Below are 24,858 nucleotides of genomic sequence, written 5' to 3' on the forward strand. Positions count from 1 at the left end.
TCATAGTGTTTCAACGAAGCTCACAATCTACCGCATTGTCCGCAGAACTGATTTTGTTCCTCTAGTTCTGAGTCAAATAGAAGGCTTGCACCAGAGACACCGAAGATTCTGTGAACAGTGAAGCTGTGACTTTCGAAAATCACGCCAAGGATTCATCTAAATCGATCACGGAAACACTACATATCAGAGACTGCCGACAAGATAGCTGATTGTGTGTGGGGTGCTGGGTGCTTACAAATACAGCTAATGATATCTGTAGTATCAGCGCATGGGCACCGCAGATAACACTATTAAAATTCGAGTGATAAATTGTCGAAACATTCACGACAAGGTGCCAAATTTTGAAGCACTTCAATGAGCAATGAAGCTGACATAATACAGGATAGAATAGGAGAGGTTAAAGCTTCGAATGGGGTAAAAACCCGCACCTAGTTTTTGGATTGATTGCCATCGATTCAGTAGTTAACAACCAGGTGGCAAGTTTATCTCATTGTAACTTACTCTGAAGCGCCAAAGAAACTGATGCGTACTCAAATTCAGAGATATGTAAATAGGCAGAATATGGCGCTGCTGTCGGCAACGCCTATGTAAGACAACAAGTGCCTGGCGCAGTTGTTAGATCGATTACTACTGGTACAATGGCAGGTTGTCAAGATTTGAGTTTGAAAGTGGTGTTGTAGTCGTGTCACGAGCGATGGGACACAGTATCTCCGAGGTAGCGATTGAAGTAGGGATTTTCCCATACGAACATTACACGCGAGTACCGTGAATATCAGGTATTCGTTAAAACATTAAATCTCCGACATCGCGGAGCAGGAAAAAGGTTCCGCAAAACCGGGACCAACGACGACTGAAGAGAACCGTTCAACCTGGCAGAAGTACAACCTTTCGCCAAATTGCTGCAGATTTCAATGCTGGGCCATCAACAAGTGTCAACATGCAAACCATTCAACGAAACATCATCGATATGGGCTTTCAGAACCGAAAGCACACTCGTGTACCGTTGATGACTGCACGACACAAAGCTTCACGCCTTGCCTGGGCCCGTGAAAACCGATATTGGACTGTTGATGACTGGAAACATGTTGTCTGGTCGGACGAGTCTCGTTTCAAATTTCATCGAGCAGATGGACGTGTACGGGTATGGAGAAAACCTCATGAATCCATGACCCCTTCATGTCAGCAGGGACTGTTCAAGCTCGTGGAGGCTCTGCAATGGCGGGGGACGTGTGTAGTTGCAGTGATATGGGACCCTTGAGACGTGTAGATACGACCCTGACATGTGACACGTAGGTAAACATCCTATCTGATCTCCTGCATCCATACATGTCCATTGTGCATTCCGACGGACTTGGACAATTCCAGCAGGAGAATGCAACAACCAACTGTGGTGTCACCGTCAGACATCACACTTGCTAAGTGGTAGCTTTAAATCGGCCGCGGTCCATTAGTACATGTCGGACCCGCGTGTCGCCACTGTGTGATCACAGACCGAGCGCCACCACAAGGCAGGTCTCGAGATACGGAATAGGACTCGCCCCAGTTGTACGGACGACATTGCTAGCGACTATACTGACGAAGCCTTTCTCTCATTTGCCGAGAGACAGTTGGCGACGAGTCAACGGAAAGGGTCTTGTTCTTTCTAATTGCTTACATTTACTTGTGTCATGGCTTCGCCAGATGTACTGTCCGAATTTTATCGCTTGCAGAATCAGCAGACGCAGGCGTTATTGGATGCCCTTGGACAGCTCGTCCAGGGTCAACGTGCACTGCAACACGATGCGGCCGCCGCCGCTTCATCGCTACCGCCGCCACAACATGCAGTTGCACCGCCATTCCGTAATTTTCAAGCAGACGTAGAATCCTGGAAGGAATGGTCACGCCAATTTGGATTTCATCTCGCCGCCTACAGAATTCAAGGTAATGAGCGGCAGCCTCACTTATTATCCTGTGTTGGTGTGTCCACCTACCGTGTGATAGTGAAATTGTTTCCCCGACGCGATGTAGCAACTCTGTCCTACGAAGAAATTTTGTCTGCTTTAGATGCCTATTTCAAGGAAACAGTCAATGTCGTTGCAAAAAGGTATACTTTATTTCGTACAAAACGTACGGCCGGTCAAACAAATAGGGAGTAGGTTGCAACATTGCAAGGCCTTACAAGGAATTGTGCTTTTGAGTGTGAATGTGGACTCCCTTATTCAGATACAATGGTATGTGATGCAATAGCACAGAACGTTTCTGATGTTCGCATACGGGAACAGATTTTGAAACTAGTTAATCCCTCCCTTCAACAAGTGATAGACATATTGGATAGACAAGACACGCTTGACTTTGCTCAGGAATCATTTGCAACTTCGCCAGCCGTGTGTAACATTAACGGGCCCGCCGGGCGTGCTGCACGGCCCGGTAAACTGCCCTCGCACACGTCCGCGCAGCTGCCGCCACGCTCTAAACCAGGTGTGCCGCACCAGCATACAAATGCAGTGAAATCATGCCCGCGGTGTGCTACTAGACATTCACGTGAAAATTGCCCGTCATGCCAAGCTATTTGCTTTTTCTGTAATAAGAAAGGACATGTTCAAAGTGTTCGCCAGAAAAAGCTCAGATCAGACAATCACAACCATTCCAGGCCCTTTGCTTCGCGCCGGAATCGAACCAAGAATACTCAGGCTCGTGAACCTTCGCCCATGGACATTCATGTAGTTAATTCCACTTCGTCCAGTGCCACTTTCTCTAACAGTGACTGTGTTCGTCCCACAAAAAGTGTGCGTCGACGTCGCCGGAAATCACGTCAATTAGCAAGTGATGCTGTACCTGTATCAGTTCAAATTGCACGAAACAGTCGCTCTTGTCGTCTGTAGGACAATAAACTTTTTGTAGATTTGGACTTTAATGGCAAGGTCATACCATTCCAGCTCGATATCGGAGCTGCAGTTTCATTGCTCAATCACGACACGTACAAACAACTGGGCAAACCTCCGTTGCGTGCCGCAACTGTTAAGCTCACTACATATTCAGGACAGCAGATCCCTGTGTTAGGACAGTGCACTCTTCTTGTGACATACAAGTGACAAACAAAACTTGTGTCATTTTACGTTCTTCGTTCTTCTACTGCAGTGCACTTGTTTGGATTAGATTTATTTCAGTTGTTTAACTTGTCTATTGTAAATCAGGTCCTATCAGTGAATCAGACTGTGCCTTCAGACAGTGTTTCTCGGCTATGTGAAGAATTTGCAGACATTTTTGCACCGGGCCTTGGTTGCGCTAAGAACTATGAAGCACATTTCGAACTGCAAGTCAACGCGCAACCGAACTTTTTCAGAGCGCGCCATGTTTCTCACGCATTGCGTGATGAGGTAGCAAGAACATTCCACGATTTAGAATCACGAGGTGTGAGTGAATGTGCGCAATGCCTCTTCCCTTTCAGCTCCGCTTCATAGCTTACGCCGTAAGGGTGTTCCGTTCGTCTGGACGACGGAATGCGAACGCGCCTTTCGCCAGTTGAAATCGGCGTTGCTTTCTAATACTTGCCTTACGCCATTCGATCCCCAGAAACCCCTTTTGTTGATGGTAGATGCATCGGATTTCGGGATCGGTGCTGTGCTTGCGCACAAAGATGGATCGCATGATCGCCCTATTGCCTTTGCGTCAAAATTGCTCTCGTCTGCACAAAGAAATTACTCACAGATAGAGAAAGAAGCTTTGGCTCTCGTGTTTGGTGTTACTAAGTTCCATGATTTCTTGTATGGTCGTCACTTTACCATCATCACAGACCACAAACCTTTGACATCGCTTTTTCATCCGAACAAGCCTGTACCTCCGCGTACAGCGCAGAAATTCATTCGCTGGTCTATTTTCCTCTCGCAGTACCGCTACGATATCTTGTATCGGTCCACTGCTAAGCACGGAAACGCTGATGCGTTGTCCCGTTTGCCTGTTGCTGAGGATAAAGCATTCGATTCTTCCGAACTTGCTTGCATGTTCATTGATGCGAAAACCGATGAAGTGGTCGAATAGTTTCCGATTGATTTTCGTCGTGTAGCTACAGCCACAGCTGCTGACCCTGTCCTTGCTACCGTTTTGTTGCTACGCAATGGCCTTTGTCAAAGTCTCGGATCGAGGACCCGTTGGTTCGCCGATTTTTTGCTCACAAGGAGAGACTTTTTGTTCAACGTGGCGTTTTGTTGTTGCGTTCTGATAATGATCAGTCCAGAGTCGTGGTCCCACGTTCGTTACAGTCCTCTGTTTTACGGCTTCTTCACCAAGGACATTGGGGTATAGTGCGAACGAAACAACTTGCTCGTCAGCACTGTACTTGGTTCGGAATCGATGCTGCGATTACGAATATGTGCTCTTCTTGCATGGCGTGTGCCGAACAACAATCCGCGCCGCCGCGGAAAGTCTTTGCATGGCCAAAAGCCACTTCCCCTTGGCAACGCTTGCACATCGATTTTGCTGGTCCATTCTGGAATGCCTGATGGTTGGTTCTGGTAGATGCCTTCAGTAATTTTCCTTTTGTTGTCCGGATGTCTTCCACGACGTCCTCTGCCACCATCCAAACGTTGTCTGCTATCTTTTGCATTGAAGGTCTTCCGCAGACTATTGTTTCCGACAATGGCCCACAATTCATGTCCGCAGAATTTCAGTCATTCTGCCGGGCCAATGGTATTCAACATCTGACATCCGCGCCGTTTTCGCCTCAGTCAAACGGTGCCGCTGAACGATTGGTCCGGACTTTCAAGTCACAGATGTTGAAGTTGAAAGAGTCGCATTCTCGGGAGGACGCGTTGTTGCTCTTTTTGTCTTCGTATCGCTCTCAGCCCTGAGATGGTCGCTCGCCGGCTGAGTTGCTCCACGGTCGTCCTCATCGAACCTTGATGTCTTTGCTGCATCCGCCGCATCAGGTTCCTGTGCAGCAGCAGCCTCCTGCTTTTGCTCCAGGCGACGTTGTATTCTATCGCAACTATCGAGGTTCACGGCGTTGGCTCGCAGGGCGCATTCTTCGCTGCCTCGGCCGCGCAATGTATTTGGTTTTGGGGGCCTCTGGTGAGGTGCGTCGGCATCTCAATCAGCTGCGCCTCTGTCGTCGCACGGGTTCTGCCGCTCCCCGTCTGATTTCAGCGACGGTGCCGTCCGGTCAGCGCCCTGGGGACCCATCTACTGGCTCGCCTCATCCCCAGGTGTTACCGACGATGCCTTCCATTTTGCCCCATGGCGACGCGCCGCTGCCGCCTCCGCCGCCGCCGCCTGTCCTCCAGCCGGCGCCGCCCGCAGTGGACGCTTCGCTGCAGCCGCCAAGCGCCTCCCTGGGTCACGCACCGCCGATCGCTTCCCGTGACCAGCTGTCCTCCGCCATGGAACTCTTGCCCGGTCCGGACCACATGGCGTCTTCGCGCGTCGGGTCGACCCTCCTGTCTATTTACGGGCGCATACACCGCATGTTGACGTGCACCCTGGGCTAGGTTTTCAGGCGTTTCCTAGATCCCCTCGGACCGAATGGCCGGGTGCGGGTGGCACAGCCTCGCCTGTTGTTAGGCTCCCCACCTCATTGCATACGTCAACGTGGGGTCCTCCCCACGGCGGGCGGAAGCCTTATAACACGTCACCGTCAGACACCACACTTGATAGGTGGTAACTTTAAATCGGCCGCGGTCCATTAGTACATGTCGGACCCGCGTGTCGCCACTGTGTGATCACAGACCGAGCGCCACCACAAGGCAGGTCTCGAGATACGGAATAGGACTCGCCCCAGTTGTACGGACGACATTGCTAGCGACTAGACTGACGAAGCATCGCTCATTAGCCGAGCAGACAGTTAGAATAGCCTTCAGCTAAGTCAATGGCTACGACCTAGCAATGCGCCATTAACCATTTTAAGATAGTCTCACTTGTATCATCAAGGAATGCTGTATACAAATGATGGATTAAAAGTTAAGTATTATAGCAGCTACGTACTTTTCTTGCTACCATTCATTACGTATCCGGTTTCAGACCTCTCTCTAGCCTACGTGAGATTAACGCGTGCCTTTCGGCTACTTCAGTGTGGCGTAGCTGTCTTGTTACGCCACAACACCAACACGTCCAGAATTGCTGCAGAGTAGCTCCAGGAACACTATTCTGAGTTTAAACACTTCCGTAGGCCACCAAACTCCCCAGACATAAACATTATTGAGCATATCTGCGCTGTCTTGCAGCGTGCTGTTCAGAAGAGATCTCCACCCTCTCGTTTTCTTACAGATTTATGGACAGCCCTGCAGGATTCATAGTGGCAATTCCCTCCAGCACTACTTCAGACATAGTCGAGTCTATGGGAGTTCATTATGCCATGCAATTTCATCCCGGCGTTTCACTCCAGAAGTGAGAAAATGAGGTAAGTCTGTTTTTTACTACTTGCATGCAACTTTTATGATGTTTTATTTGAATATTGTATAGCGCAAAGTTTGAAGAGAAGAATGAACAAACTACTCGTTGACACTCCTGAATTTAAGCTTCACTTTCGCGAAGAAATAATTGTTCCAGTTGGTCCCCAAAATCAACAGTGGCACTTTTGTCAAAAATGGCAAATCTCCGCAGGTATTTTGGGGTAAATCCCGGGAGCTCCAAAAATGTGACGCCAATTCTTCAATGGTAGCATCCCAAAAGATGACTTTCAACGCACACTGCATGAGATTATTACCTGAAAGTATAATTCCGCTGTCTAAAATAAATATTTGGGGGAAAGGTTCTGACAAAACATTGAAATCTGTGCTTCTGACATCGACACTCAAAAAAGAAGGAATGGAAGAAGAATGCGTGGGACAAGAAATCCCATAGCTCGTGCGCTGAGTACAACACCATGTTCAAACTCACTTAAATCTTGATAACGGTCCATTTTAGCAGCAGTAACTGATCAACAACTGCGCCAGACAATTTTTGTCTTATAGAGGCGTTTCCGACAGCAACGCCGTGTTCTGCCCGTTTACATAGCTCTGTATTTGAATACGCATGTATATACCAGTTTATTTGGCGCTGCAGTGTCGAATAAAAATATTAAATTAAATAGGCAAATAAGAAAACTTAGTCCACAGCTGCGTTTCTCGAAAAGTGAGAAGTGGTTGACTACTACAGGGTGTTCAGAAAGTCTCTCCGCAGTGCCGTATGATTGTTAGCCGCGCGTGCCGTATGCCGCAGTGAATATACCGAAATGAAGCTCAGTGAAATACAAGTTATTAATTTATTGAATATCCATTTTTACTTTCAAATTTTCACATTGAATGTTGAAAGTGTCCTTCCTGTTATTGAATATACAATTCAATTCGTCTAAACTTCTGTAACAGAAGCAGTGAAAGTGGATATTGCATTTTTCAATTCATCGATGGATTTTGGACGGTTTTTATAGACAGTTGCTTTCGCTGCACCCCAGAAGGAAAAGTCAGTTCGTGTTAGGTGAGGCGATCGTGGATGCCAAAGTCCCTGTAAAATTATGCGATCACCAAAAACATCAGCAAGCAGTGTCATTGAAACGCGAGCTGTATGCGCGGTTGCACCATCTTGTTGAAAATAACCGTTCAGTATTTCACTTAACGCAAGTTCTCCTATGAATGGATACAGAATGTCACTGCAGTATCGTTATGCGTTTATTGTTTCGTTCAAAAACCCAGGCAGGCGAACAATCATACGGCACGCGCGGCTAATAATCATACGGCACCGCGGAGAGACTTTTTGAACACCCCGTACAAAAAGTCTCAATTATTCTCATGTTGATTCTAATTTTTTGAAACTCTGCTCAAAAATCGTGTTTTAATCGGGAATCATATCACGGTGTTTGCATTACGAATAGTCAGTACTAAAGGGTGAAAACTGAGGTTTAAGAACTGTTTTTCGTGTTAATTTGTTCGTTTTCAAGGGCTACAAGCGGACACTTGCTATGTAGACGCAGACAGCAAATCAGCTGCTTTCAATTTTTATTGTAACTATGAATGAAATATTAAGTTTTAAATTTCCTCCTTATATTATGTCACAAGTTTGTTGTGGCTTCTCCCGTTTTCAATTTTCTAAAGCGAATGGAGTATTGTACTTCATTTATACTGCACTTCATGAAATACTTCCAGACTAGAGATGGTGCCATTCCGTAACACAACTGATGTTCAACGACGACAGTTGGAAACCATAGATCAAATAGGGCAAGTCTTGCGCACTCCATGAACACGCATACCTCTATCACATTATTGTGAAGTGGTATGTCAGGTACTTTCATAGAATTATACATTTGCCAAATTTTACTATTGAAAGAGACACAGAAGTACAACCTAAGATATTAATAAAGATAACTAAACATTTGTAAGGTTTGTTAAAGGTACGCAATATTAGTGAGTCCTATTCTAAAACGTAATTTTTATTTATGTTCTCGTTATTCCAAATAAATTGTAATATTAAACGTTCTTGGAATTTTGTGCTATAATAAACCTTTAATTACACTGAGCATATACCTTATGTTTTCTCGGACAAATATGGCAGTTCGAAATTTTGATTATAATTTTAATATCTTCCTCTGGCAGAAATCTCATTCATTTTGCAGATGATGCAGTCCTCTATAATGAAGTACTATATGAAATAAACCTCACCAACATCCAGTGAGTTCTTGATATGACCTCAAAATGGTGCAAAGAGTGTCAGCTTGCTTTAAATGTTCATAAATATAGTTTTGTGCACTTAACAACATGCAGAAAAGAAAAACCCTCTACAACGTCAGTGATCACGAATGGAATAAAATCACACAAATATCTGGGCTTAAAGGATTGTGGGGATATGAAATGTAATGCTCACGTAGTCTGAATCAGGTGCAGAAGGTGGGAGACATCGATTCACTGACAAGCTACTGAGAGAATGCAGTGCGTAGGCATATACAGAGGGGACTGATTAGAAAACACACATGGGACCCATCCTAGAATAAACGGATAATCCAAAACACTATGACTGCGACACTGGATGCTGCCTGGTGGCGTTCCGGGCACGTGAAGCAGTAACAAAACTGTAAAGGAGCAGACGGACGTGGGATCACGTTTAGCGTGGATATGGGCTGCCATTGGGGAAATCCATTGAGATAAGCGACTTTGAGAAAGGGCTTATTATTATTACACTGAGCCCGTGGACGAGTATCTCGAAAACAGCGAAGCTGTTCGAATGTTCACGTGCTATTGTCATGAGATAGAGGTAAAAGGACAGTGAAACTACCACTAGGCGTTGAATGGTTGGACGTCCGCGACTCTTAACAGAACGTTGCGTTTGGAAGCTTGTCTGTTCTGTAAAACTGGGTAGATGGTCATTGTGGCATCTCTGCCGAAAGAGCACAATGCTGGTGCACGCTCAAGTGTTTCGGAGCACACCATTCATCGCACATTGTTGAACATGGAGCTCCGCAGCAGACCACCCCTACGCCTTCATATGTTGACCCAATGACATCGTCAATTACGATTGCAGTGAGCACGGGACCATTGGGGTTCGACCGTCGAGCAACATTGTAAAACTCTGTACAACCGACAAGAATGGAACAGCAAACGCAAATGAATAAAGAACAACAAAACAGAGATTGCAATGAATCGCGAAGGTTCATGGTAGCGGGACCGTAGAGACATCTGTCGGTAGCTTGGCGTTTGAGGGTACGCATATCCGTTTAGTACTAACATCACCCACTATTAGCGGGTGAGGACACTACATGCTTGTCGAACTGGCTGCCAGCGATTCAGTTGTCGAGAGCGGTTGCCGCAGCTTCGAAAAGCTTGAAACAGTCAATGAAACCGCTTTTCCCACCACAAACTGCACTGGTATTGTTCGTATTGCAATTACTAACACGAAGAAATGAAATAAAAAATTTACGTCCGTGAAATGAATCTTTGGCACTCGTTTAAGTTCTCAACATCGCAAAAAAACTACTTTGTCGACGAAAAAGTTTAGGGGCACGCATCCCCCAGCGTTCCCTCAGAAAATAGCACTGTTTATTATAATAACACTCAATTTTATTGACAAACGAACTGTTAGAGTGGTCGTTGTAGCGTTTTTACCTGTAACACAAGTAGCTCAGCGATCTGTCTTCTTTCCGAATATTTCAATGACACCGTCATACCATGTTTCTCGGCTTTCAAGTATTGGTAGTACTGGTATTTCAGTTGAGGTACAAACAAGAACTGAATCTGGGACATACTGTTCCTCAAATAAGTTTTTGTGCGTTTAGACAAGAAAAATTCTTTTTAACTGAAGCACTTGGTGCAGGAACGGTGGCACTTACTAGACAAAATAGTTTGAAAGCCTCTGCAAGAATTTGTTCCCTTTCATTCTAGTCAATATTTTGATTACATTTCCCAAACTGACAGAGTGAAATGTTTATTTATCTGGTAATAAAGTACAGACACATTCGTCTTATATAGTTTTTGAAAAATTCCCTTGGATAGTCCATTTTCTTTCAGTGTGCTTTCAGATCTTCGTTTCTGTTTAGCGCAAGTTTAAAAATGGCTCTGAAATTTCTGGGATTCATGGAATCTTGAATCTCCTCATGGCCTCTGAAAGCTAGCTCCTGTTTATTCAAAGAACTTGTAACGTCAATCAGAATTTTCGTGATGTCTCTGTTAGCTCATTGTTGTGTCTGATTTTCATCTGTTTGTGTTGTTCATTAAGTAGTTCTGAAACACTAAACACTTGTTTGGATGGTTTTTTATACGAAGTAAAATTGCTTACATGATCTTTAGAATAAGCTTGCCGCGCTAAATCTCTAGACATACGAGTATTCTTCAGACTGGCGAAACCCTCAGTGGAACACACAGTTTTTCCTGCGCTTAAGAGCAAACATGGCCGGCAGAATAATTTTCCTCTCCTATGGCTAGCGCATAACCACTTGTTCTGTTCTTACCATGAACGATGGAATGCTCTTGTTTTGAACTTATCTTTCCGAAGAAGGTGTAGGGGCAGTGTTGGACGTCCTTTCTTCCGAATTTCGTGTCGTTCAGGTTCTCACCTCATTGACAACGACAGCTCCCGCAAGGAAGCAATGATGTCTTCCCTTGAAAGCCGTACATCAGTACTTGTACGAGGCAGGGCTTCGTCTATATCCACTGCACACGAGACAGCTAACGTAGAGAAACTGAGAGAGGGGGCACAACAACTTGTGGCCTCCCATGCTGCGGAAGTGCGTGGCAATGCCCTTACGGTAGCCTGTGCCACCTTTTCTATTCCTAAAAGTGATGTCAAGGTTACCACAGCAACTGAGCGTTTACAGACGGCCTGTTATGTACCCGGCCTCCTCACCGTATGCTTCTCACCTCCATCTGCCTTGGGTCAGGTTTAAGTTTTCGGTCTTTGACTTGTTATCTAGTGCTGGTGGTTTAGAAGAAATAGCACAAGCTAACGTCTTTCGCGTTCATTGAGAAAAGTGCATAAAAGTTTATTGTAAAAATAGTACCATTTCTACCACAGAAAAGTGAGGAGACCTGGTTTCCTTTCCCTCCTTCGATCAGTTGGCACTGGTGCCCACATTTGTTCACTGTAGTGATATTTATTTGCTTTGACATTCCGTTTATGGTGTTGATCTGTGTATTTACTGTTTCAATTGTTACATTTTTTTCACAGTTTTTCTCTAATTTAGCATCTACATTACAAAAGTATCTTCTGGCTATCAGGATGTAACAAGTAACTTTCTTCAGTTACTACGCTTGAGAAAGGAAAAAGAAAGCACTTTTCAGCAGCGAATGAATTATCAAACTTAAAAGATTTTCGACATTTTGTAGACTTTAGCATGTGTAGATTATTCAGAGTGTGGTAGATACTGAAAGGCATTTAGGTATAAAAGTTACGGAGATTTATTTTCTTACTAAGGTCTTCAAAATAACATTTAATGACTATCAGCTTGCGAATTACTCATTGGTGTTCTTTCTGTATGTATAAAATGCATTGACAGACAGGTGGTATATATGAGCATTAAGTTACAAAAGCTTATCTTTTCAATGTTTTTATTACAATCTTACAAAATCTATAGATGAGAGGTACACAGAACACCAACATTTAAAATACATTTGATATATGTCAGACAGCTAGATATGATTTTGTTACCAGATTCATCAATTTATGACATTATGTCTAATTTTCTTCTAGTTTTGATGAACAGTATTTTCTGTACTGAAAGCTGTAGGCAAGAACAAACACTCAACATTTTCAGATACTGCAACCGGAAGTTGCCATTTAGAATACCGCTTGCACCTCCAAATGGATGGTGATCAAACTGACTAACACACATCTAAGAAATAAAGTTTACTTTTATGTTGTTTGTACATATATCCATTATTCACAAAGAAATTCATATCTGAATTGCATAATACACAAATTAAGGTTCTCATATAATATGTTTATTAAAATTATGTTTTCCAGACAGGGATAATGTATACATATATTTCTGATATTGTACATCACAGTATTCAGAAAATATTTGAAGCTGTACACTTTTTGTTACAAAAGACTGTTACTTCACATAAAGGATTGCTACCATTTCTGTTTTTATATTACAAAGTCACAGATTTTTACATCAATTTTGCTAAAGTATAGTTATATAGAGTTGCATACAAACTTGGTATGTAACACATTAAGGGATGTAAGAAATGTACATATTTACAGTTATATAAACATTATGCATGTTAAAAAAAGCATCCACAATTTTCAGCAAAATAAACGATCATTTGTGAAAGTTGTGGTCCCATATTAAAAATTGTGGTGGAGAGAGCAATCACAATTTGGGACAGTGACTCCTACAGATATAAGCTGTCACAGGAATGCATGGTTTTCTAAACAAGCAGTGCTTGTAGTAACACATTTCAAATGAGCACCGGTTCATGTCACAACCCAAGTATTAATTATGTATTGCAGGCTGTTCATGTGTGATCCTCTAACTGAATGTTGCAGCTTCTGTTACCACATCAGAATGCTTTAATGTTGTTTTTACTTTTTGCTTTCATTTATGACATCACAATAAGAACGTAAATGCCATTAATGAACTAACAGAGTCTTAATCTAGTAGTAACAGATGCTGTAAAGAGATAACTGAAAGTGCATTGAATGATCTGCTATATACACATCAGAAATTTCAGCAGCCTAAAAGTACTGTCCCAGAGAACAAACATTAAGTGCAGAATTTTGTATAAACAATAGGTAACTGTAAAATAAGTAGGCTATGTATATCCCCCAGTATGCATGAGTTACATTGCTTGAATACAGAATCCACGAACACTGAGGCTTAGTGATGCACAGCCTTAGACTTTCAGTTCTGGAACAGTAGAAAACTTAATCGTTCTGAAAATCATGACCGCATTCAAACATCAGAAAAGTGTGTGCTTTATATGGAAGGTATGAAAGAACAGATTCCTTTGTTTAATTTTCTTTGACTAAAATTTTGCACGGTGTAAATGAAAATTCTATGGCTTGCTGGAAGATGGAAGTTTATTGCCAGTCATCTTCCAGTTTACAAATCCTATTAGCTAATCACTTTGCCATATAAAAACCTTCGAAATTCACCTGAATCAATAAAGTGAACCTGTGACTCACATCAATGTTTAGTCATATTTCAGGTCTATAAGATGAATTATTGTTTCTTAATGCTAAATCTGTTATGTTAATGTGACATTAGCATGATGTGCCTCATTCCATTATAAATTGACCCCACTGCTACTCCCCCCTTATTTCACAGTTATTTTGGTCATACTAATCTGCTCACTCCATGCTCAGCCAGTGCTTTCATATCCTTACAGTTATTTTGCTGCCTCATTTGCAAATAGGGAATAATTCATTCATAGATACCAAATGTTAGTAGGCAAAATTAGTTTAATAAATAATCAAATTCTTGACATGGGTTTATAAATACTAGGACAGAGATATGCAAGATATACTTGTTTGTATGTGAAGATGCAGATGTTCTTTAACATTTTGGTCCATGAGGTTAATTAGCTCTTTTTGCTTTAGCTGACAATGCAATTGTTCATATATGTATTGTATAAAGAGCAGCTCACTGATATAGTTAGAACAGCAGCCATAAAAAGTTTATTTTCTGGTTCTACTGTTCTACATATAAATCTCAAAACAGCTAAGTGGTTATGACTTACCACAAAAGAAACATTTAAAGTGTTGTAAAGCACTGACAGTATTAAAGACAGATACTATTAAGGGTAGCTATTAAAACATCACTGAGTGAGAAATGTCCGTTAACAAGCAATGCAACCACTGTAGCTAACACATGACTGATTCATGTTCTGTGTGTTTTACAGGTTCAGACAAATCAATGAAAATCACTTTTTTTAGGCTAACAGCTGCGAACTGAGGCAAAGCACATCAAACAGTTCAGTGGTCATGATAATTCCTTTGTAACTGAGTGATAACAATAACAACAAAACAAACATGTGTATTCATTATGCAACAAGGCCTAAGTATAATATTCCCCTCAACCATCTTATGTTTCAGTTGACATACAATTCCTTTGTAACTAAGTGATAACAATAACAATAAAATAAGCATTCATATTCATTATGCAACTGGGCCTAAATGTAATATTCCCCTCAACCATCTAACGTTTCAGTGGACCTACTGTGTCAATTCCTATTTCATTTATCCCTGGCATATGAACTAAAATGCACTCCATTTGCATTGGTTAACCCTCCAACATTTAATCAATGTCTCATCAAATTTAAAGTTGGATCAGATACATAACCATTTTAAAATATGTCAGTCTTTCAATAACACCATGCATTCCTGTAACATAACTGACTAGAAGCAAGGTAGGTAATGACACAAAAGTTAGTAGGCTGCTCAATTTATCATACTGTTAAGAGCAGTAGGAGCTGTATATGAACTGTCTCTTTTCTTTGTAATTTTGCATTCAAATTTCTGAAACGCTGCTGGATTAACGAGGCACTTTTGGTACCAGTGTGTGCTCCAGCTCCACATCCCATTGAAGAGTCTGAAAAATGAGGTAAGGTGACATATCACTTCTATCACATATGCATGCAGACACCAAGAAATACAGCAACATAGTTCGCATTATGTAGCTTGTGACAATATCTTTAAACATTGTGTGGTGCAAATGTTCATCCTCAGAAATAGCAAATAAAATTATTTTCAGTCACATGCTTCTTGATGATAGTTATTCATAATGAATAAGGAGTGATATACAGTTCTTATAATGGTTTGTGTTTTTAAAATCAATTAAGAGAGTGACAGATTTGTTCACCTTTGTGGCAAAACTTTATAGAGAAAGAAAGTTGTGCATGGGTGTATAAGAACCAGCTCCTTAACTGACCCTGTCAGGTTTCTCTTTGCAGGTTGTTGACTGCACATCAGTAAAGAAATATAATTATCTTTTTCACTTGCTGTGACTTCACAATTCTAAACTTTTTAATAACAGTCTTCTGAATTTTATCATGAAAGGGATGGCTGAAATGGGAATTGTATCTAAATCCGGCATTTGTCCAACTGAAAATAAAATGCTGTCACTAGAGATCTTCAACTTTTATCAAAGACTGAATATCCTTCCATCTCTTGTGAATACTACACATGAAGTTAGAAATTGCAGTTATGACACTGAACTTAACTTCATTACTTTGTTTGGATCTGTATTTTGTGATCTGTGTAATGTATAATGTCTTCTATACTTAAAGAAATAGTAAGGTTATGAGATAGACAGAGTATTCATAAACATAATTAACTAATTTATATACATCTACTGCAGGATATCATGTCAATGATGCTGATGTAGGAAATATTAAATATGAGAGAAGAAAAGCAAAGAGACACTTAACAGTGGGCAGATATACATCAAATTCACACCCTGAATGATATTTTATTTTCCACTAAAAGTTTTGATAGGTCTTTTTTTATTGCAGTGGAGCTGCAAAGTTAATAAGAAACTGCATCAGCATCACACCAGTCATAGGAGTTGCTTGAAGCAGCAACTTTTGTTGCTAGAAGTTACAATCTTTTAAAGTTATGCAAAGTACATATATATGTATATATATAATTCTGTACATATATGGGAAGAAATAATACCAGCTTTAAACATCCAACTACACAGTAGGTACAAAACTGTATTTCTAGTGTTTTCCTAACATTAGCATCTAACACTTATATAGCAACTTATCATGGAACTTTCCTTGTTTATGATTCTCAATTCTGGACTGTTCACGTGTGCTCTGCATCTGTATGCAAGTGTAGTTTCAGACATAACTAATAATAAGCTCTATACGGACAGAATTCTCATGAAGCTCAACATTTTTCATGGTAGTACTCTTGCAGATAAATAATCATCCTATAATGACTGTGCAACTGTGCTGCACATTTGATGTTTACATATATTACTACATTATGTAGCACAAAAATAGACATTTTATACATAGTTTGAATATGTTTATACATTTGATCACATTTACTAAACATATTACATACAGAAGCTAGAATGACTAGGGGAGCTACATGGTGGGAAAAGCCATTAAACTATTGAAAAATTTAAGATGAATGATCTTTACAAAACACTAGCACTCACAACATTATATGGCACAGAAAAAGGTATACAAAATATAGCTTTTGAATCGTTCTGAGACCATAAAACCAGTAATACAAGAAGGTCTCATTTTATCGTTCTGTCTCCTGTGTAGCAGTAGCTCAGTTTTCAGGAATCTTTCAGTCCAGTAAAAATTTAAAATAAGAAATTACATATTGAAAAAAAGTAATATGACCTGATGAAATAATAATGATGCTGCAGATAATCAGTGTTTTTGTAGTGAAACTGTACAGTAAACTGCTAAGGTATTTTTCATCATCTGTTTCTGCTTAACAAAGTGTTAAAATATAAGCTGTGAGTTTTTTATGTTTCTTCATTATAAAACTACAAACAAAGTCTATGTACTTGCAATCAGGAAAATTTTATGTTTAATAATTATTACTGATTAACAATCAAAGAAATTGGTTACATATGTATTGACTAAGAAAAACATAAGCAGTTTTTATCCTTCATGTGGTTGCTGCTAAACAACAAAATTTTGAGAATGGAACTGTAGTTGAATGTTAATTTTAGAAATATTTGTCTTAAATGGTCTGCTCAGTCTGGCTACATTACCAAGGAAACATAAAAGAAGAAATAAATGTAATGTCTCTTTCTCAGATGTAAAACTTGACATGCTAAAGTGGAGCTTTCTTCCTCTCTCTTCTCTTTCTAGGCAGCCTGAAAATAGTGTTTTAATGTAATATTAATTTGACTTCAAGAGCATATTGTATTTGTTAGAACATATTTGAAATGCTGCAATGAATAAGCACATTGTATGAGTAATTTAATCTCTGCTACTAGTCAGGATATCTGTTGTGACCTGAAGTACAGCTCTGCATTTCAGTGAAAATGTGTAAAGGACTGTACATTCAATGGTTTGATTCTTTACCAGATAACAACAATGCCATGCAAAGAAAGGGGTTCCAAACCTCTCACATATCAGAGTCCACAGATTAATGCATTTATGTCAACTTTTGTAGACTCTCCCATGTTCTCTCTTCTCTTTAGCTTCTCAAACCACACAGACACAATTTTCTAGCTGCACCTTCTATAGAGCATTCAAAAATTTTGGGACAAACTGACAGATGTGACGATAAAGATAACAACAAATATATTTTGTTAAGCAATCAGGTACTGAATATGCATACTGAATGTGCACAGATTACCCCAGAGGTCATTGGGCGTGACTGAGAATAAAAAAACATCACATTTATGTCAGTACCTTATTGTTATGATTAATGTTCCAAATTAGTCCCATTAATTTCATTATGGAGCCAGTACCGATGTAGCAGGGCATTTCATGTTCGATGAAAATATGTGTGTGACCACTGAATCAATTCTTGCAAATAATTCCTCTTCTGAGTCTACATGGGTAGAATACACAGCACTTGTCATGTAACCCCAGAGACAGAAGCCCAATGGGGTAAGATCTGGGGATTTTGCAGGCCAATGTGCAGGTCTTCCCTGCTTGATTGATTGATTGACAAAACAATGAGCTGTATGTTCTATTTTTGCAAAGTGAGCAAGGGCTCATGATGCTGGAAACACATCCTCGCTCTGATATGTATGGGTAACTTCTCCAATATTGTAAGAAGATTGTAAGAACAGTCTGTACATTGGTCACCTGAGTGAAGGTGATGAAGATGGAGGGTCAAGCAAGTAGTTGTCAGCAGAACTAGTAAACATATGAAATGTATTGTAAATTCTTCCTGAAGGCCTCTCATAGTTGTTATAAGTTGGTTTCCATCCATCCATACATGTGAGTTATGAGAATGGTATGTGCCTGCCTGTGTGTAAACTGAGCTTCATCCATAAACAAAACAGCTTCAGGAAACAAAGTGTAAGACCTGGTGGGACAAATACATGAAGCAACTGTTCAAGCAACAGATTCCATATAAACTATGGCGAGCACCAAGCTCAGTGACAGTTGCTTGCCTAATTGCCTGCAGTCACTTCTTAAAGCATAGCAGCATGGCTTCCTCTAAAGTAGATGATGCACCACCCGTGATCTGCATACACTGGGCATGCACACCATCAATGTACTTTCAATGCCCAGTTGTATATGGACTACAGTACATATCTTCGTGTTGAGAAATTTTCATGGTACATTCATTCAGTTCTTCAACCATTACCTTCAGCTGCACCATGAACAAAGTGCATGTCTCACAGTTCTTTCCAAGTGTGGCACTCCTTGTTATATATTGTGACTATTAGAAAGGTCTGCAATGTCACATTCTATTTTATGATTCAATGAGAACATCATGACTCACAACACCACATACATCAAATCAGCTTTGTATAACAATGTCTGAAAAAGATTTTTTCAAAATCCCATTCACCTTGGGCAAACTTCTGCATCCTCAGAGCTCACTCACTATGTGTTTCTGAAATCTGGCCTTATAATGAATATATTTTTTCTCAGCTTGATAGTAGTACCTGTCAGTTTGGGCATTGCATTTTTGAACATCCTGTAAAAGTTATGAGGGTGGTTGCATTCCTCTTGCCTTCTATTCACATTTATAACTTTCACTTTTTGTGGTCCCAGTTAAGATATCTTTTATTCTGAATATCTTTATATTTTGTTATATTGCTTCACCTGATGCTGAAACATTTCTTGCAAATCATTGTAGGAAATTACCTTACAGGTGCACCATTATTAATATAAAAGTAAAATTTCTAATGCTTATACCAAAATAAAATCATAATTAAGAACATAGAACTCACAACAAAATTACTATTGATTACGTCATCTCCACGTGTTATTTCTTAGTGACATAGTCCTTAACAGACAAGCTGAACAGTTTGCACAAAAAGGAAAGTATGCTTATGCTGGTGAATATAAGCATATAACAATTACAGCAATGCAATTCTCATTATAAAAACCAGACTTGACATCTATCAGGCACTGTGTTTTCTTTACAGTGATGCAGTTTTCATGATAAAAAAGACTTGACATCTATCATGCACAAAATGATGTAACGTTGATATCAAATAATAAGACGTCTGGTGGAACAAGAAATCCTGTATGGAGGGCAGAGATGGCTAGAGGCTTATATCATAGGTTTTCTGCAAGGAATGTGACTCATGCTTGGTGTGGGAATTATGTTTAGAACCTGCTACTTATGAAGATTCCAGTAAGAATGAAGGGGGATTCAGATGTAAAGTGAGAAAACTTAATAGTAATATTTGAATAAAAAAGTACAAAGGAAATCAATTGAATTACAGTAATATAGCTTATGTCCAATTCAAAAGTATCTGTATGGTGAAGAACACTAGGAAATAATCTTTCCAAAAAGACACAAAGAGAATAGAATGTATCATTTAAGCTGTAGGCCTGCTGCACTACTACACATATGAACTGCAAATTGAAAATGCTGCAATAGCTTTAAAAAATGTAAAACCATTCTCAGACTCTTTATAGATAGACAGAGAGTGTGTCTGTTCCTTATGACACATTTTGCTTATTATTCAATTTGTTTGTAATATTGACTTTAAAAAATATATACAGAGGTTTTTTTGTATTGTTGCAGTGTTTTCAATTGAGAAGTGATTACATTTCTGAATCTGTGAGATTGTAAGTTTTCCAATGGAAGATATTTATGCTGTCTATTTGTTACTTTTAGATTTTTGGACTGTTTCTGATACAGTAGTGCCAAACAGTTATTTATTTTTAGGTGTAAGATGCTATAATCAAATTTTATAATTCTTTGCTGTATCTTAAAACTTCTTGTAAACACCATGATTTTTTGTTATTATCATGTTTTCTGAGTACTTTAAAGGATTCAATTAAACTTCCCAAAAATTGAAAAAGTAGATGTAAGAGCTACAAAATCTCGTAAGTTCAGTACATCGGTAACTACATTTTCTGTTATGTCTATTTCGTTTTTCAAAGAGACATTTTATGATGCATGGCCTCGACAAACTGAGGTCAGATATCTGTGACATAAAATGCATTAAGGAAGAGGTGTTTTAGTTACTCAAATTATACAGTAGTTAGGTATGTACACTGCAGCATTGTTACAAATAATGGAGAAGTATGATGTAATACTCTCTTAAGTTGAAAAATATTGTACAAGTGGAATGATTAAGTGTAATCATATGACAATAGTTCGGTAATATATGAAAATAATGGCTGGCGAATAATGTACAAATTAGAGCATGGACAAGAAGCACAATTAAATAATAAACTGTAGTGAGATAAACAAACATTTTTCTGATTTAGACTGTAGACATTGCTCTGCCAAAGGTAGTGCTGCTACACATATAGCTCAGTTATGCAGCAGCAGAAATAAATCTCCTGTAGAAGGTTAAATGTGAATGAATATTGGAGTTTAACATCTCATTGTTGCATTAGATCATTAGTGATGGAGTTATTAATATCTATAATAATTATTAGTAAATGACTCTGTACAAATGAAAGAGTGTTGTATCAGACACTGCTCTCAGATTGCTTTCATATTTTCCAATCATCCATATTATCAGAAAGTGCGAGAACAATTATTTACACAGTGTGTGAAACGTTTTAGTAACCATAATCAACAAGTGTGGTTCATCTTCCAGTGAGTCAGATAGTCAAATATTCAACAACTCATGTCACCAAAAATGAATGAAAAAATTGAATAAGAAATTTGATAACATTTCTTCATGCAAAAGTGGTTGTAGTATGGGCAGAATACGCTAGTTTCTAGAACAAACGGTGGACGTTTTGTGGATGGCTTTGTGCAAATGATGTCAGTGGTTATTAGCTTTTGAGATGTTACAAATATCATGAGCTACATATTTCAAACTCTGAATAGCAAAGCTTCAGGCTGAATGCTTGTACGTTACAAATAAAAATTCTCGAACGTATTTTTGTGTTGTTAACAGCAACATAAGCTATGCCCATGGATCATAATGTCTGCAACGACATCTAAGCACTGTCAACGTATGAAGTTCAGTAGTAAGATATTACTTGTGTGATGGAGAAACTGCTAGGAAACATTTACTAATTGTGGCAGGTGTAAGAAAACATAAATTATAATAATATATAGTTAGACTGTTTATTCAGTGGATGCAGCCGTAATCTTCTGGCAGCCAGCTCGAAAACAAGACTCACGCTTAATGCCAAAAGTTATTGGAGTGGTGTGTGTATATATGAAAGCGATGGGATAGGAATGTTCATTTGGAAAAGAAAGAGTGCCGTATAAAATGTCAGTCAAGAAGATCATTTACTGCTTCTATATTTTTCGTGCTTTTAAGATGTGCATTGACTTTTAACATAGATTTTCGCATTGATACATGTATAGCAACAGTCATGTTGTTGTGACAGCCATTACGGTTGGCAACAAGCCCATCGGCAGGAATGGGAAGGTGAAATATCCAGGACAGCACTAAGGAGAGGAAGAGGCAGACACAGTGCTGACTGCTTAATCATCGCACAGTTCTTTGTGAGTAGAACATATCGTGCAGTCACTGTCTCTCGCGCTTATCACTCTGGATAATTCCATACGGCAGACATCACCGATCTGTATAATTTGTGTTACATGTGAGAGGGGCAAAGTAAGTGTGCATGTTGCTCTGGTTTGAAGACTGAGAATGCCACATGAGAAAAGCAATACATAATTCACTGATTAGGGAGACACTACGCACCCATTAATTACGAGAAAGCCGCGCGGGATTAGCCGAGCGGTCTGGGCGCTGCAGTCATGGACTATGCGGCTGGTCCCGGCGGAGGTTCGAGTCCTCCCTCGGGCATGAGTGTGTGTGTTTGTCCTTAGGATAACTTAGGTTAAGTAGTGTGTAAGCTTAGGGACTGGCGACGTTAGCAGTTAAGTCCCAAAAGATTTCACACACATTTGAACACACAATTACGAGAAAACTAGCGTTTCGTGCAAAATTTAAGATTTCGTATAGAGTTCAATTATGAGGATTATTGGGGGTTAATACAGTGTTGGTGAGTTAGCGCGAGATATGTACGCTGACATTTCATCCCGTATCAGCAATGTGAGTGGGGTTGATCTGTAGCCTGCCCCAGACCTCTTCCATCAACAGTCACGCCATTTATACTTCAATAACCGCCAACTGATAGCTGAACGATTTGTCAGGCGCCTCGTAACAATTTCGGAATGTAATTCAGAAGGGGTCTCTCTGCCTCACACACGCTACGGCGAGACACGTCCCCGTGTAGGAAACCTGCGAATACTGCAAACCGAGCGCATTTAACAGCAGACGAAAAAGTGAGCTGTCTGCTCGACACACCAGTCGGCATCAGAACGGCAGGAGTGCGGCCTGAGCGGTAGCGGCTTCAGAGCTCGTAGACGTCGCGGCCGTTGGTGCGCCCTGCGCCGCTGCCCCCCGGCCGACAGGAGCCCGCCGAGCGCTTGATGCCGGAAGCGGTCTTGCAGAGCTCGCGGGCGCGCTGCGGGCTCGTGTAGGAGTACATGTTGTAGCCGGGGATGATGTGCACCCGCACGTCGCCGGACGGCCGCGCCGCGTCCCCGAGCGCGCCGCCCACGACGGCCGCGCCGGCCGCCCTCTGGCGGCGGGAGAACGACACGGTCGTCTTGCAGCAGCAGTAGTGGAACAGGTTGACGTAGGCGTTGCGGAAGTGACGGTTGGTGCAGCAGTAGAGCAGGCTGTTGACGCAGGACTTGCTGAGCGCGAACCACGCCAGGTTGTAGACGAGCCGCGCGGGCACGCCGCGGCCGCCGCGCGCCGCCGACACCACCAGCGCGACGCCGAACGGCGCCCAGAAGACGACGAACAGCGCCGCCGAGTAGGCGTTCGTCTTGGCGAGCGCGTAGTCCCAGGCGAAGGTGACGGCGGGCTTGAAGCTGGGCCGCGAGCGCAGCGCGCGCACGCGCAGGGCGGTGCGCGCGTGCCACGCGAAGGCGAGCAGCAGCAGCAGCGCGCCGCAGGCCACGTGGTAGGGCAGCGCGCCGGGCCCCGGCGGGCGCGGGCCGGGCCGCGGCGGCCGGCAGTAGAGCGGCGCCGCGTCCAGCGCCGTCTGCAGCGCGACCGCGCCCACCGCCGCCGCCCAGATGGACAGCACGGCGGCCGTGACGCGCGCGCGCGTGCACAGGCGCGCGTGGCGCTCGCGCGGCAGGCAGAGGCGCGCGTTGTTCTCGCACGCGGCCGCCGCCAGCGACAGCACCGTCACCAGGCAGCTCAGCGCCGCCACGGCCCACTGCAGCCGGCACACGGCCGGCGCGTCGGGCAGCCCCGCCAGGATCACCACCGACGACGCGGGCATCACCAGGCCCGTCACCAGCAGGTCCGCCAGCGCCACGCTCACCAGCAGCGCGTTACCTGCACACCGGAGGCGCCGCATTAGCAGCTGGTCCCTGAACTGCAGCAGCACACGAACGAAATAATATCCACGCCCTATTGTAAACAATATTTCGAGCGATTCTTCAGTTTCTCTCGGCGTATTTGTTGCTCGAACAGTCCACGGGTATACTGCCGGTTCATAGTGTCCAATGGGCACAATATTTCGGCGATCGGACATGTCGCCATCGTCAGGCGCGCTCAAAGAAGACAAAGAGAGAGAGAGAGAGAGAGAGAGAGAGAGAGAGAGAGAGAGAAACGCAACTCCCGTGTTAAAAGTGGGAAACACAGACCGACAGCAGCGCCTCAAGTGGTATGGAGATGAAATAAAATATCAAAACATTGCGGGTTGCATCGCTCCCCTAGTTTATTTACGTTGTAGGCTTTTATTTTAATTTTAATTCTATTACCTTATTTTTCTGGGCGTGCTATGTAACTATTTTCGCTGGCATCATAATAAAAAAATTGAAACACAGCTATAGCACGCTGTACTACAGCAGAGAGAAACCTATTCAGTAATACGAGGGGCGTTCAGAAAGTAAGCTCCGATCGGTCGCGAAATGGAAACGACTATGAAAATCCGATAAAGCTTTGCACAGATGTGTTGGGTAGTGTCTCTAGTATAACCCCAGTTAGCATCACGTCGCTCTTCTCATTTCTGAGCTCGCAGTGAGTGCGTAAAGATGTCTAGAAAATAGTGTCTGCCGCCAAGTACGAGGGCCTGGTGAGAAATTTCGCCTGAAGCTATGCAGCTAACATTACATAACTGTCGTGCTGTTTCTTCTTCAAGACAATTCTCAGCCGCATTCTGCAGGGGCAATGAAGATGCTCATGCATCGTTTTCAAATGGAAATGTGAGATTACCCACAATACAGTCCGCAATTGTCTCCCCCTGAGTTTCATCTCTGGTCACATGAACCGCTGTCTTTGAAGACAACGTTTTGACACAGACAACGAGATGTAGGCCAGCGTGGAGAATTGGCGGAAAGCACTGGCGGCTGCCTTCTATG

The 24,858-nt window shown here is 41.9% G+C and overlaps 1 protein-coding gene across 1 annotated transcript; it reads right to left on the minus strand.

Annotated features, from left to right (window-relative positions):
- Nucleotides 1-22,826: 22,826 nt before the first annotated feature.
- On the minus strand, nucleotides 22,827-23,852 carry LOC126481924 (alpha-1B adrenergic receptor-like). Its single transcript, XM_050105884.1, has one exon. The coding sequence runs from the start codon at nucleotides 23,850-23,852 to the stop codon at nucleotides 22,827-22,829; it is 1,026 nt and encodes a 341-aa protein (XP_049961841.1).
- Nucleotides 23,853-24,858: the final 1,006 nt, after the last annotated feature.

This window comes from Schistocerca serialis, chromosome 5 (genome assembly GCF_023864345.2).
Source record: "Schistocerca serialis cubense isolate TAMUIC-IGC-003099 chromosome 5, iqSchSeri2.2, whole genome shotgun sequence".
In the NCBI taxonomy this organism is placed as follows: Eukaryota; Metazoa; Arthropoda; class Insecta; order Orthoptera; family Acrididae; genus Schistocerca; species Schistocerca serialis.